This window comes from Humulus lupulus, chromosome 3 (genome assembly GCF_963169125.1).
Source record: "Humulus lupulus chromosome 3, drHumLupu1.1, whole genome shotgun sequence".
NCBI lineage: Eukaryota > Viridiplantae > Streptophyta > Magnoliopsida > Rosales > Cannabaceae > Humulus > Humulus lupulus.
Genome location: NC_084795.1, coordinates 24,450,558 through 24,462,778, shown reverse-complemented (window position 1 = coordinate 24,462,778; position 12,221 = coordinate 24,450,558). Strand labels below are relative to the sequence as shown.

The 12,221-nt window shown below is 39.0% G+C and overlaps 1 protein-coding gene and 1 pseudogene across 2 annotated transcripts; one reads left to right on the top strand and one right to left on the bottom strand.

Annotated features, from left to right (window-relative positions):
- The first annotated feature begins 4,215 nt into the window (after window positions 1-4,215).
- Window positions 4,216-8,080, top strand: LOC133822338 (lipoxygenase 6, chloroplastic). 2 transcript variants are annotated; one of them, XM_062254629.1, is made up of 9 exons: window positions 4,216-4,788; window positions 4,956-5,233; window positions 5,336-5,570; window positions 5,663-5,998; window positions 6,084-6,169; window positions 6,253-6,360; window positions 6,469-6,773; window positions 6,862-7,128; window positions 7,208-8,080. In XM_062254629.1, the coding sequence occupies exons 1-9, from the start codon at window positions 4,392-4,394 to the stop codon at window positions 7,965-7,967; spliced, it is 2,772 nt and encodes a 923-aa protein (XP_062110613.1). In that variant the 5' UTR covers window positions 4,216-4,391; the 3' UTR covers window positions 7,968-8,080. The 2 variants fall into 2 exon arrangements, with proteins under 2 accessions (XP_062110613.1, XP_062110612.1); XM_062254628.1 differs by having other exon boundaries at window positions 6,253-6,773.
- LOC133823799 (4-coumarate--CoA ligase-like 5) lies at window positions 8,012-11,977 on the bottom strand (annotated as a pseudogene).
- Window positions 11,978-12,221: the final 244 nt, after the last annotated feature.

The window sequence follows — 12,221 nt, the reverse complement described above, 5'->3', positions numbered from 1 at the left end:
TGCACCATCGAAAGGCCATCGATGGTTTATCGATGCTACATCGATGCTGATGCATAATCGATGGCAAACGATGGTTTATCGATGCCATATCGATGCTGAACATATATGGCATCGATTCCATGCTCCATCGATGCTATTTCTATGGTACATTGATCTCATTTCGATGACAACAACAAATTGAGTATTTTTTATAAATTCAACTAATTCTTTTTTTTTTTATATTTTGCAGATGCCACCCAAACGTATCCCACTGCTTGAGATCCCTATGGAGGATCATTATGTTGGTCGTATGACCTATAGGGGTTCCAGGAGGTTAACAAAATTGAAGAAAAGATTTGAGGAGCATGGATTGTTGGGGAGGGTGAATGAGTTTGTTTTTGGACCATTCTTCACAGCCCCTCCCTTTCGTTCTCTGGGGCATTGGTGCACACACTGCGTTTGCGAAAGGTCAAGTCTCCGCGTGGCGATGAGGTGCACTTCTTGATGGGCCCAAACTTATGTAAGTTTGGGGTGCACGAGTTTGCCATTATCACTGGCCTGAGCTGCTCCTGTCCACCACTTGCCATTGACATTGAACCTCACATTACTTCCTCCCGCCTAGTTGATACATATTTCAGTGTGGAACCCGAAAAAGACATTCGGTTCAGTATCTTGGAACGAGCTTTTAGTATGTGCGATGTACCTGATGATTTGTACAAGCTCGGTTTGGTTTACTTTGTGGAGGGGGTACTATTGGGCGCTGAGAACAACAATGCTATTTGGCGAGATTCATTGTCGATGGTCGAGGATTTAGATTATTTTGAGAAGTATCCACGGGGATCCCTTTCATTCGATACAACTGTGAAACAATTCAATAGAGAAATGAAAGCGATTGGTGGTACAATACCAGGTAAGAAGGCGAAGAAGATCACTGAGGTGGAGTCTTCCAAGGGGTTTAAGGTGGAGGCAAAGTACACTTGCAAGGGGTATCCACCAGCCTTGCAATATTGGGCATACGAGACGATTCTTGATTTACAGAAGGAACACGCCAAGCCCTGTGGATTCAAGTCCACCAGCCTTGCAATATTGGGCATACAAGACGATTCTTGATTTACAGAAGGAACACGCCAAGCCCTGTGGATTCAAGTTCCCTAGGATGCTACAGTGGGAGAGCATAGGCCAGCCGAAGCATTTGCATTTGAAGGATGTACTTGCGAGGAGACATGTAAGTTATAATACATTTAAATAATTCAAGAAATTTTGAATTATACTAATCAACTTATGTCGTTTATAATTTGATTGTTGTGTTTCCATTACAGTTGTCATGCATTTCTATCCTAAGGCCTCGACCAAATGAGCGAGACTTCTTTGATGCTGTATATCAGAGGATAGAGGGGGATGCTCCTAGGTATGCGATGCTGCAGAATATGATCCAGCCTGCACCAGAGGATGGAAGACCTTATGATCCTGAGGCAAAGGCTGTTGCGATGGCTGAGATAGCCGTTGAGGCTGGCATATTTGTGGAGGATGCCCCGACAGAGTCTGCTCTAGATACTAGTACAGAACCTACTTCTGCTCCTGCTCTTGCTCCTGCTCCTGGGACTTATGAGGAGGTGTTGGGTGAGATAGCCAGACTATTAGGTGCAGTGGACGATGTTAAGGCCACTCTAGGTATCGTCCACACAACACAGGACGACATGTACGAAACCCTCTTCTACTAACTCCGAGTGAGAAAAATCAATATTTGAATCGATCTTCCTCAGTGACAAAATCTGTCAACGTCCCAGGATTTTTCTGTTGAAGCATGAACAGGTACGATGGTAACTTCTGGTAGGATGCTTCCAGTGTCCCTCTGACATAAGAAAGAGCCTTCTCTCGGCATCTCCAAGCTTTTCCATATGACAACTCAATGCCATAATCATTCTTAATGTCCTCTCTTATGTTGTTTTCCATGTACGCATTCGATCCAGTCTGATATTTTTTCTTTATGCAATGAACAATAACCCAAGGTGCAGCTTGGCGATGGCCTTTATGTCGGAGGTCAAGTGAGCAAGTGTGTTTGTTGGTGAAATGAGTTATCTCGAACATATCAGATTTAGGAATTCTCTTCCCCCTCAATCTCCACCCACAATCAGGATCCTTGCAAGTGATATACCAAACTTCAGTACTGACTTCTTCACCACAAACTCGAAGTTCTGCTTCATTGCATACAAGTGTGCCTTCGTCTTCAACTCTAACTTGTTCTCAAAAACTTTCCCAACTTCTATTACTCCACAACTCACCCCAGATAACATGGGGATAACATAAGAGGGGCATGGGATATCTTCAGCAGTATACGCTGGAGAACTCCATCTATTTTCATCATCTTGTGTAGTTGGACGACTGCTCTCTGATCCAGCAGTCCTCTGTCCTTGGCTTTATTGACGACTTGGCAATGGTTGTACATTTAAATTATCTACTTGAACCACATGTAGCATCGACAACTGATCCTCTGAGTTATCATCAGAACTACTGCACCCCTCAACTCTTTCATCATCATTACCAAAAAGGGCAACTGGATCATCATTGACATAAGGCTCATACTCATACCCATCATCATGCGGGAGATTTGTTGGGGGAAAAAGTTTCATTATGACTAGGACCTCCCATGCATACACTTGGCCCAGGAGCTGTTTATGGAATAGCCGTGCATGATTGATTATGATTTTCCATATTAACACTCGCTCTAGGAGATGGATCAATAAGAGCAATGTTCTTTGCAATCGAACTAACGCATAAAGGAACCCGATGTTTTAAGGACTTTGAATTTTCAAGAATAAGAGCACTAACTCCTTCATCATCTGTGATTTCAATGGGATCTACGCTAAAATCATTGCATGTAAAGGGCACTTCCAACTTTAAGTCAAACAATGACCTATCCACTTTCAACTTTGAATACAACTTCTCCAATAATTCTATGTAACCAACATCAATTGGTACATGTATTATAATGTTCGAACCAGCTTTGAAATTCCATTTTTCTCCTTTCTGTTCCCAAACACTGTTGTAAGAAACAATTATATTAACTCTGGAACCTGCAAATTTACAAAAAAAAAAAACATAAGAAAATTATACAAATAAAGTGTAATCTATGAAGAATCGATGGTAAATCGATGATGTATTGATGCCTATGAAAATCTGTATTGTAGTTCAAAATCGATGCCACATCGATGACATTTCGATGCATCATCGATGCTGATGGTTGCCATTTCGATGCGATACCATTTCGATGCCACATTGATGCCTTATTGACGCTGAACCAAATAAACATATATGGCATCGATTCAACATCGATACATCATCGATACCAACATCGAAATTAGATATTTGCCTCAGTATCGAAATGACATCGATGGTGTATCGAAATGCCATCGATGCCATATATGTTTATTTGCTTCAACGTCAATGCCACATCGACGCTGAACCAAATAAACATATATGGCATCGATGGAATTTCGATACACCATTGATATTACATCGATACTAACGTCGAAATTCGCCTCAGTATCGATATGGAATCGATGTGGCATCGATGCTGATGGTTGCCCTATGTATGCGATTCAATTTCAATGTAATATCGATGCCATATCGACGCTGAACCAAATCAATATATATGACATCGATTCAACATCGATACACCATTGATATTACATCGAAAATATCATCTAATTTAGATGTTCGCATTAGCATCGACATGGAATCGATGGAGCATCGATGTACCATCGATTTTGGAAATCCTAGATCCGAAGAACAGTTCAAAAATTGCAGAAAAAATACAAACTCAATTGCGGAACAGTTTGAATCTAATATCTAACCATGACATTTCATATTCATAAGTAAATTAAAGAAATGATACTTACCTATGATTTTTTCTCTTAAAAACGCCAAGAAATTTCCTATCCGTTCTACCTCCGAGTTGTGAAAAAATGGCTGTAAATGAGGGATGAGAGAAAAAAATAGAGAGAAAAAATTGTGGGAAGTGTTAAATTTGAGTGAGGAGGATATTTTTGTCCAAAATATAAGAGGGGACATATTATGGGGAGAATTTTTAAGTTGGCATTTTAAAAATATTAAATATATTAAGATGCATAAAGGTAAAATTTCCCTATCTTTTTTACAGTTGACTCACTGCTACGTGACGTACACGCGCTCTTTGGCAACTTTAATAAAAGCCACCACTTTAGTATTACTACTATATAGATCCCAACTACAACGAAAATAGTCTCTGACTCTCATTCTCAGCTCAGACAGCCATATTCTCCGACACCGTCAGCCAGAAACGTCGTCGTTTTGACCTCACCGAGACTCTTGTTTCGTGTTTTCACGTTGACCCATTTTCATAAACTTGATTTTCTTGGAGAGTCCAAGGACTTATGCTGTCGGTCAAACCCACTGCACCTCTCAACCCAAACATCTCCGGTGACCGGAGATCCACCGCCAGAAAATATGGTGGACTTAGAAAGGCCCACGTGGCGGTTTCTGGGTCGGTGCTCGGTAGACGTGGATCGGTCCGGGCCGCGATCAGTAGTGGTGACAACAAAACAGTGGAGACTACTGCTAGCTCTGTTCCGGCTCATCAGAGTAGAGATACCACCGGTTCTCTGAAGCCATCTTCTTCGCCGAAAGGGGTTGAAGTGAGAGCAGTGATGACGATCAGGAAGAAGATGAAGGAGAAGCTTACTGAGAAAATGGAGGATCAATGGGAGTTTTTCGTTAATGGGATTGGTCAAGGGATACAGATTCAACTAGTCAGCGAGGAAGTTGACCAAGGTTTCTTCTTTTTCCTTTTTTTTGGGTGAAATTCACAGTTATAGCATGTAATCTCCTCAGCTTTTTAAAAAAGAAACAACTTTGAGTTTTACATCATTATTATGACTTTTAATCTCTCTCTTTTTGATATATATATATATATATATGTATGTTGTTTGTATTTTCAGTGACTAATTCAGGAAAGAGTATCCAGTCTTGTGTAAGAGGGTGGTTGCCAAAGCCAACGAACAATCTTCACATAGTTGAATTTGCAGCAAACTTTATAGTCCCAAAAGCTTTCGGGGTCCCTGGTGCTGTTCTTGTTACCAATCTTCATGGCAAAGAGTTCTATTTGTTAGAGATTGTTATTCATGGTTTCGATGGAGGTCCAGTATTCTTTCTTGCCAATACATGGATCCATTCACGCAAAGATAATCCTGAGAGTAGAATCATCTTCAAAAATCAAGTAAAAAACAAAATTTAACTTTCTTTCCTAATATTTTTTTCTTGATAAGTATATATGTTTTTTTAGGCTCATAATAATAATGATAATCTTGGTGAACAACAGGCCTACTTACCTTCACAAACACCAGCAGGGCTTAAGGACCTCAGACGTGAAGACTTGTTGAGCATTAGGGGAAATGGGAAAGGTGAGAGAAAGCTCCATGATAGGATTTATGATTATGATGTTTACAATGATTTGGGTAAGCCTGGACAGAAAGATCTTGCTCGGCCAGTCATTGGTGGGGAGAAGAGGCCATATCCCAGGAGGTGTAGAACTGGCAGACCTCCTAGCAAATCAGGTATACACATTGTTTTTTTTTTTCAGTATAAGATTGACTTCTTAATCTTTACTTGTGATCTTAATGAATTGGATTGGATTCGATTGTAATAGATCCTCTTTCGGAGAGCCGAATTGAAAAGCCTCATCCAGTATATGTACCCCGGGATGAAACATTTGAAGAGATTAAGCAAAACACTTTCTCAGCTGGAAGATTGAAAGCTTTGCTTCATAATCTTATACCATCTATAGCTGCATCACTGTCTAGTTCAGATATCTCTTTCAACTGTTTTACTGATATTGATAAGCTGTACAACGATGGATTCTTCTTGAAAGATGAGGACCAAGATGAAGTCATTAACAAGTTTCCAGTTATGGGAAAGTTCATGAAACAGGTCATGAGTGTTCAAGAAAGGTTGTTCAAATATGATGTCCCTGCTGTTATTAAAAGTAAGTAATCTCTACCCCTAATGCTTTTACCTAAGTTTTGTCAAGTGATCATAAAAGATCATAGCCACTTTATTTATTTCTTCAGGAGACAGATTTTCATGGTTGAGAGATAACGAGTTTGCTCGCCAGTGTTTAGCTGGGGTTAATCCTGTGAGCATTGAGCTTTTAAAGGTAATAATATCCAGTTCTATTGAGTTTACTAAATTGATTTAGTTTGAATTATTTTCTGAGATTCCTCGTGATCAACTCCACAGGAGTTTCCCATTCTCAGTAAACTAGACCCTGCTGAATATGGTCCCCCAGAATCTGCTATCACAAAGGAACTTCTAGAGCAAGAGCTTGGTGGAATGAGTGTTGAAAAGGTACTAATATATACATATTGCTATGTTTATGTAGTAGAATTAAGAAACATAGATAATCATCTCTCTTTTCTCTTCTTTTCTATCTTTGATGTTGTTCTGTTTTTGCAGGCTATTGAGGAGAAGAAGCTGTTCATACTTGACTACCATGACATGCTTTTGCCATTTATAGCGAGGATGAACTCTTTGCCCGGGAGGAAAGCTTATGCCTCTAGGACAGTTTTCTTCTATACCAAGTCTGGTGTTCTGAAGCCATTAGCTATTGAGCTTTCACTTCCTCCATCGCCTTCTTCCCTTGATAATAATAAGACTGTTTACACACACGGACACGATGCCACAACGCATTGGATTTGGAAGCTTGCCAAAGCTCATGTTTGCTCCAACGATGCTGGAGTCCATCAACTAGTAAATCACTGGTAAAAATGGCTATTGAATTACATTGTGTTATGTCTAAAGAAGCTTAGATAAGTCCATGTCTAATCTGTTTTGTGTTTGTTATTCAAGGTTGAGGACTCATGCTTGTATGGAGCCTTATATTATTGCAACTCATAGGCATCTGAGCTCAATGCACCCCATTTACGTACTTCTTCACCCTCACATGCGTTACACACTGGAAATTAATGCTCTCGCCAGGCAAAGCTTGATCAATGGAGGAGGAATAATCGAGGCGAGTTTCAGTCCCGGTAAGTATGCCCTGGAGCTGAGTTCAGCAGCATACAAGAGCCAATGGCGGTTTGACATGGAAGCACTTCCAGCTGATCTTATCCGCAGGTAAGATTTTATTGCATCTTAATATCTCAATTGCCTTAAACATTTCAAACAATTTGATGTCTGACATAGCAATCTTCAGGGGTATGGCTGTGGAGGATCCCTCCATGCCTTGTGGTGTCAAACTTGTAATCGAAGATTACCCTTATGCTGCAGACGGGCTTTTGGTATGGTCTGCCATTAAAGAATGGGTGGAATCTTATGTTGAACACCATTATGTTGAGCCAAACTCTGTAACAACTGATGTTGAGCTCCAAGCTTGGTGGGATGAGATGAAGAACAAGGGTCATTATGACAAGAGGAACGAGTCATGGTGGCCTAAACTTGAGACCAAAGAGGACTTGTCTAGTATACTTACCACTATTATTTGGGTGGCTTCAGGTCAGCATGCAGCCATTAACTTTGGACAGTACCCTTTTGGAGGGTATGTCCCTAACCGCCCCACGCTTCTAAGAAAACTCATTCCACATGAAGATGACTCTGATTATGAGAAGTTTATGTTAAATCCACAGCGCACTTTCCTGTCTTCTTTGCCAACCCAACTTCAAGCCACCAAAGTTATGGCAGTCCAAGACACTCTCTCAACTCACTCAGCAGATGAAGAGTACTTGGGTCAAGTCAATCCACTTCATAGTCATTGGACAAATGATCATGAAATTCTCAAGCTATTTAGTAAATACTCTGCTCAATTAGAGGAGATAGAGAAGATTATTAACAAAAGAAACAAAGATAATCGCCTAAAGAACAGAAGTGGCGCTGGAGTTCCCCCATATGAGTTGCTTGTTCCTACCTCTGGTCCAGGGGTAACCGGCCGTGGAATTCCTAATAGTATCTCCATTTGATGCCATAATGTAGCTTCTTCAATAACATTAATAGCACCTTGTAGTGATAATTTTAATTGTTGCACAGCTTTTTTATCATTTTCTTTATAAAATATACAGATTTATCTCTTCTATATAGTTTGAAGAAATGTTTTACGAATTCAAGCACGATACATGGGAAGTCATCATGATCAATTTGAAAAGATGATTGATCGTTTGATCCTCCTATCAGTAACAAATTACGTAGAATACCATTACTATACTATGAACTATAAGTTTTTAGAAGTTACAACACGTACCAAACAGAGAAAAAAAGAAGCAAATGATAACTTCAGGTAGGTGATGATAATGCAAGTTTAGTTAATTCCCTCCTCAACACCTTTCCCTGTGCATTTCATGGTATTGCATCAATGAACTCAAACTTTCTTATCCTCTTGTATGGTGCAACCTACAGCCAAACCAAAAGAGAAACAAAATAAGATCATGTTAGGACATATTCTATATAAGAATCCTTAAGGTATAGTTGCGTTCACATTGATATAGAACAAAGCATATGCATCCCTCAAAACCAATCAGGTTAGTAAAAATCTCAATTACCTTTTCCTTAATGAAATCCATGATTTGTGACTCATTAGCAACAATTCCGGGGGGTTTTGACGACGAAGGCCATAGGAAGTTTACCAGCTTCCTCATCAGGGTACCTGTTGTTTTGTACTTTATCAGCAATAGGAACCATCCCATGAACTACTTACTAATAACAATTAGGAAACACTTACGGAACAACAGCAGCATCAATTACATCTAGATGTGACTGAAGCAGATGCTCCAATTCAGCTGGGGCAACCTGATAAGTACATGACACAATAGTAATTATTTTGTGTGGAGACATAGTAATTAATAATGTGATCACTTGGTATAATTATAGAGACAAAAACATGATAGCCGTTGTATTTGATTAAAACCTTAAGTCGATCCACAATAAAGAGATAACCTTCATTGTCAATGTAGCAACGGTCCCCAGTTTTAAGCCATATCCTTCGGAATCTACAACTTCAGCCGTTGCTTCTTTGTCTCCAACAAAACCAATATATGTATATATATACTAGCTTAGAAGTTTGAATGATCAACCATGCCAAATTATGAATAGATTAGGCTGGAGCTTAGCCCTTCTCAGAAGCAACATTTATACGTACCCTTCATTATACATAGTCCTTTAAGCCAAAGCCCCCCCAGGTGTTAATGGAGATAAACCAATGCCAGTTCCATTTTCAGGGTCCACAATCTTGGCTGTTAAATTGGGCGCAAGACTTCCCGTAGCTCCTTCTACTCTGCTTTCTTTCATTCCCGCATTTGAAAACACTCACCCAGTTGACTCGGTCAGCCCATATGACTTTACCACGCAATAACATGCAATTTACCTAAGTCGGTGTTAGAACATCTCCATGCAATACAAAATGCTAAATTTAGAAAGTAAGAGCAACTCCAATGGAGTTGAAAAATGTTGTGACAAAAATGTAGTGCATTGTTATATGGGTATATAACTATTTGATATTTTGTATTTTATTGAAATACATATTTGATACCCTATGTTTTTAATAATGCTCATCTGGTACCTATAATTTGAAATCGTACAAATTTGGTATATAACTATTTGATATTTTGTGTTTTATCGAAATACTTATTTGATACCCTATGTTTTCAATAATGCTCATCTGGTACCTGTAATTTGAAATCGTATAAATTTGGTACTCTGAAATCAAATTTGAACCATAAAATGTTATCAATATAACCAAATTGTTCTTAGTTATATATAATCAAGTAATTAAATTTGAATTTGAAACTTATATAATTGATGACAGTTTGGTTATATTGATAAAAATTGAGTTCATGGTACTAAATATGTATGATTTCAAATTATAGGCTACCAGATGAGCATTATTGAAAATATAAGGTAACAAGTATGTATTTCGATAAAACACAAGTTACCAAATGAGTATTTACCATTCTTATATTTAGCACATTTTAGTAAAAGTATCACTCCAATATTGTTCTAAAAAGTGTTCCGAATTTGGCCAATATTAAAAGTTGTGCCAAATTTGACACAAGATATAACATGAGTCAAATTTCTCACAACAATAAATGTGTATTTTTTTATTTAACATATTGCCACTAATTTATTAAATAACAATTAATGACTAACCATGTTACTTTTTTTTTATTTATCTTTTTTACAATATAAAATAAAAAACATATTAATTTTTGTATATTATCAATAAATATTTAATAATTTTTTTACTTTTTGGGTCAATTTGCATATTTTGTATTAGAGCACAACGGTAAATATTGAGCCAAATATGATATTCACTTATTTTTGTGTCAAACTTTGTACAAAATTTACATATTGTATTAGAGATGATCTAATTGATTAAATATTACATTCGATATTTTTTAATAAACATTTTTTTTAGAGTTTCACCGCATTTGAGTTTTTAATTTGTTTTCCTTTTAAAACATTTCATTAATTAGGTTTCTAAATTTTTATCAATTTGATTTGATGAGTGGTTTCATAACTTTTTTTTGTTTTGAAATATTGCATATATTTTCAATTATTAAGTTTTTAAATGATTCTTTATGTTAGAAATTATAATTCAGGTTTTTTGTTTGTTTGTAAGTTTAACTATAATTTGTAAAATATATTTATAATGATATAAGAATATTTAATAAATGTTCTATTTAGATCACATGTTCGGAGTTCTCTAACTAAGTTACATTATAGCCTTAAATTACAACTGTTATCCAATTTACAAGTTTACTAATTTGTAAATTGTAAACCTAACCTAATTACAATTTTTACTAATAAAATATATAATTGTTCAAAAAGACTTATTATTATTAAATTAAACCTGAAGTATAGTTATTATTATTATTATTATTATTTGGGAGCTTGTTAATAAAGTACTTGCCTGAGCCAATTGCACGTTGGGCAGCCGTTTTCTCATCAATTCAATGAACTCTTCGGCAGCGGAGCACCGCCGCTAGCAACGGCTCTAAGGGAGCTCATCAAATCATGGCCTTCCGTTTCAATCCCACGCTTCACAATCGCTGCAACCAACGGCGGAGCCAATGCCACATGGGTGACCCTCAGCCCTCCGATTGTTCTCATCATGAGATTCAGATCAAACCTTCCCGGTCGCATAGTCACCAACGTGTCACCCTGTTCAATCGTCCTCAAGCAGTAAGCGAACCCGTTCAGGTGAAAGTAAGGAACTGCCACACAACGCAACCGCCGGCGACGCCCTAGCCTGCCGGATTGCGAAAGTTCCTGCCATAACCGATATCCAGTTACGATGAGTCAACTCGACTCCTTTGACTAAAACCGTGGTCCCCGACGAGTAAAGAATAGTAGCCGTATCTGACTGATTCACCTCAACTCGGCGCAACTCACCGACCTCGGTTGTCGTCATCATGTACTCGAATTCGTCCGAGTCTAATACGGTGCCGTATCGGAGAGAAGGAAGCTTCTCGGAGGTTTCTGAGGTAGCGAATGCGACGATCGGTTGGCGCAGCTGAATTTGGCGGGAAATCTCAGCCTTAGTGCTGACCGGATTAGCAGGCGAAATAACGACGCCGAGAGAGAGCAAAGAGTAGTAGAGAATCTGAATATGGACCGAGTTAGGGGAGAGAACGAAGGCGGTGTCTCCAGCGGAGATCCCGAGACGAGTGTGGAGAGAGACGGCTAAGGTCCGGACGCGTAGTGTGAAATCGGGGTAGAGGATGCAGCGGTCGATGAGAGCGGGAGTGGAAGGAGGCGGAGGCGAGGAGTGGAGGTGAGGTGAGGTGAGAAGAGGTATTCGACGTTGGAAAGCGGCGTCGCTTCGGGTGGGAGTGAGATATTGGGTCGGAGGCTGTGGTAGAGGTTGTGGTCTCTGAACAGAAGCCGCTGTTTAGATCTATGGCCGGAGCCGAGTTTGGTGAGACCATAGTAACGATCAGAAGAGTTTGAGTAATTTGGATTGTTTGAATGTGTTAATGGGTGAGAGAACTTGTAATAATCTTTTCCTTTAGTACTACTGCATGCTTAAATAACGGGTGTGAAGGGAGTAAGGTCTTTGTCCACTGCTAGACACACGTTCAAATTGTATACACTACAATGTAGGGTGCCCACGGGTCGGATTTTCGGGTTTGGGGTTAAGAAAAATGGTACCGAAACCGATTCGAAATTTTTGGGTTTTTTCGGGTTTGGGTTCACTCGGGTTCGGGTTCACTCGGGTTCGG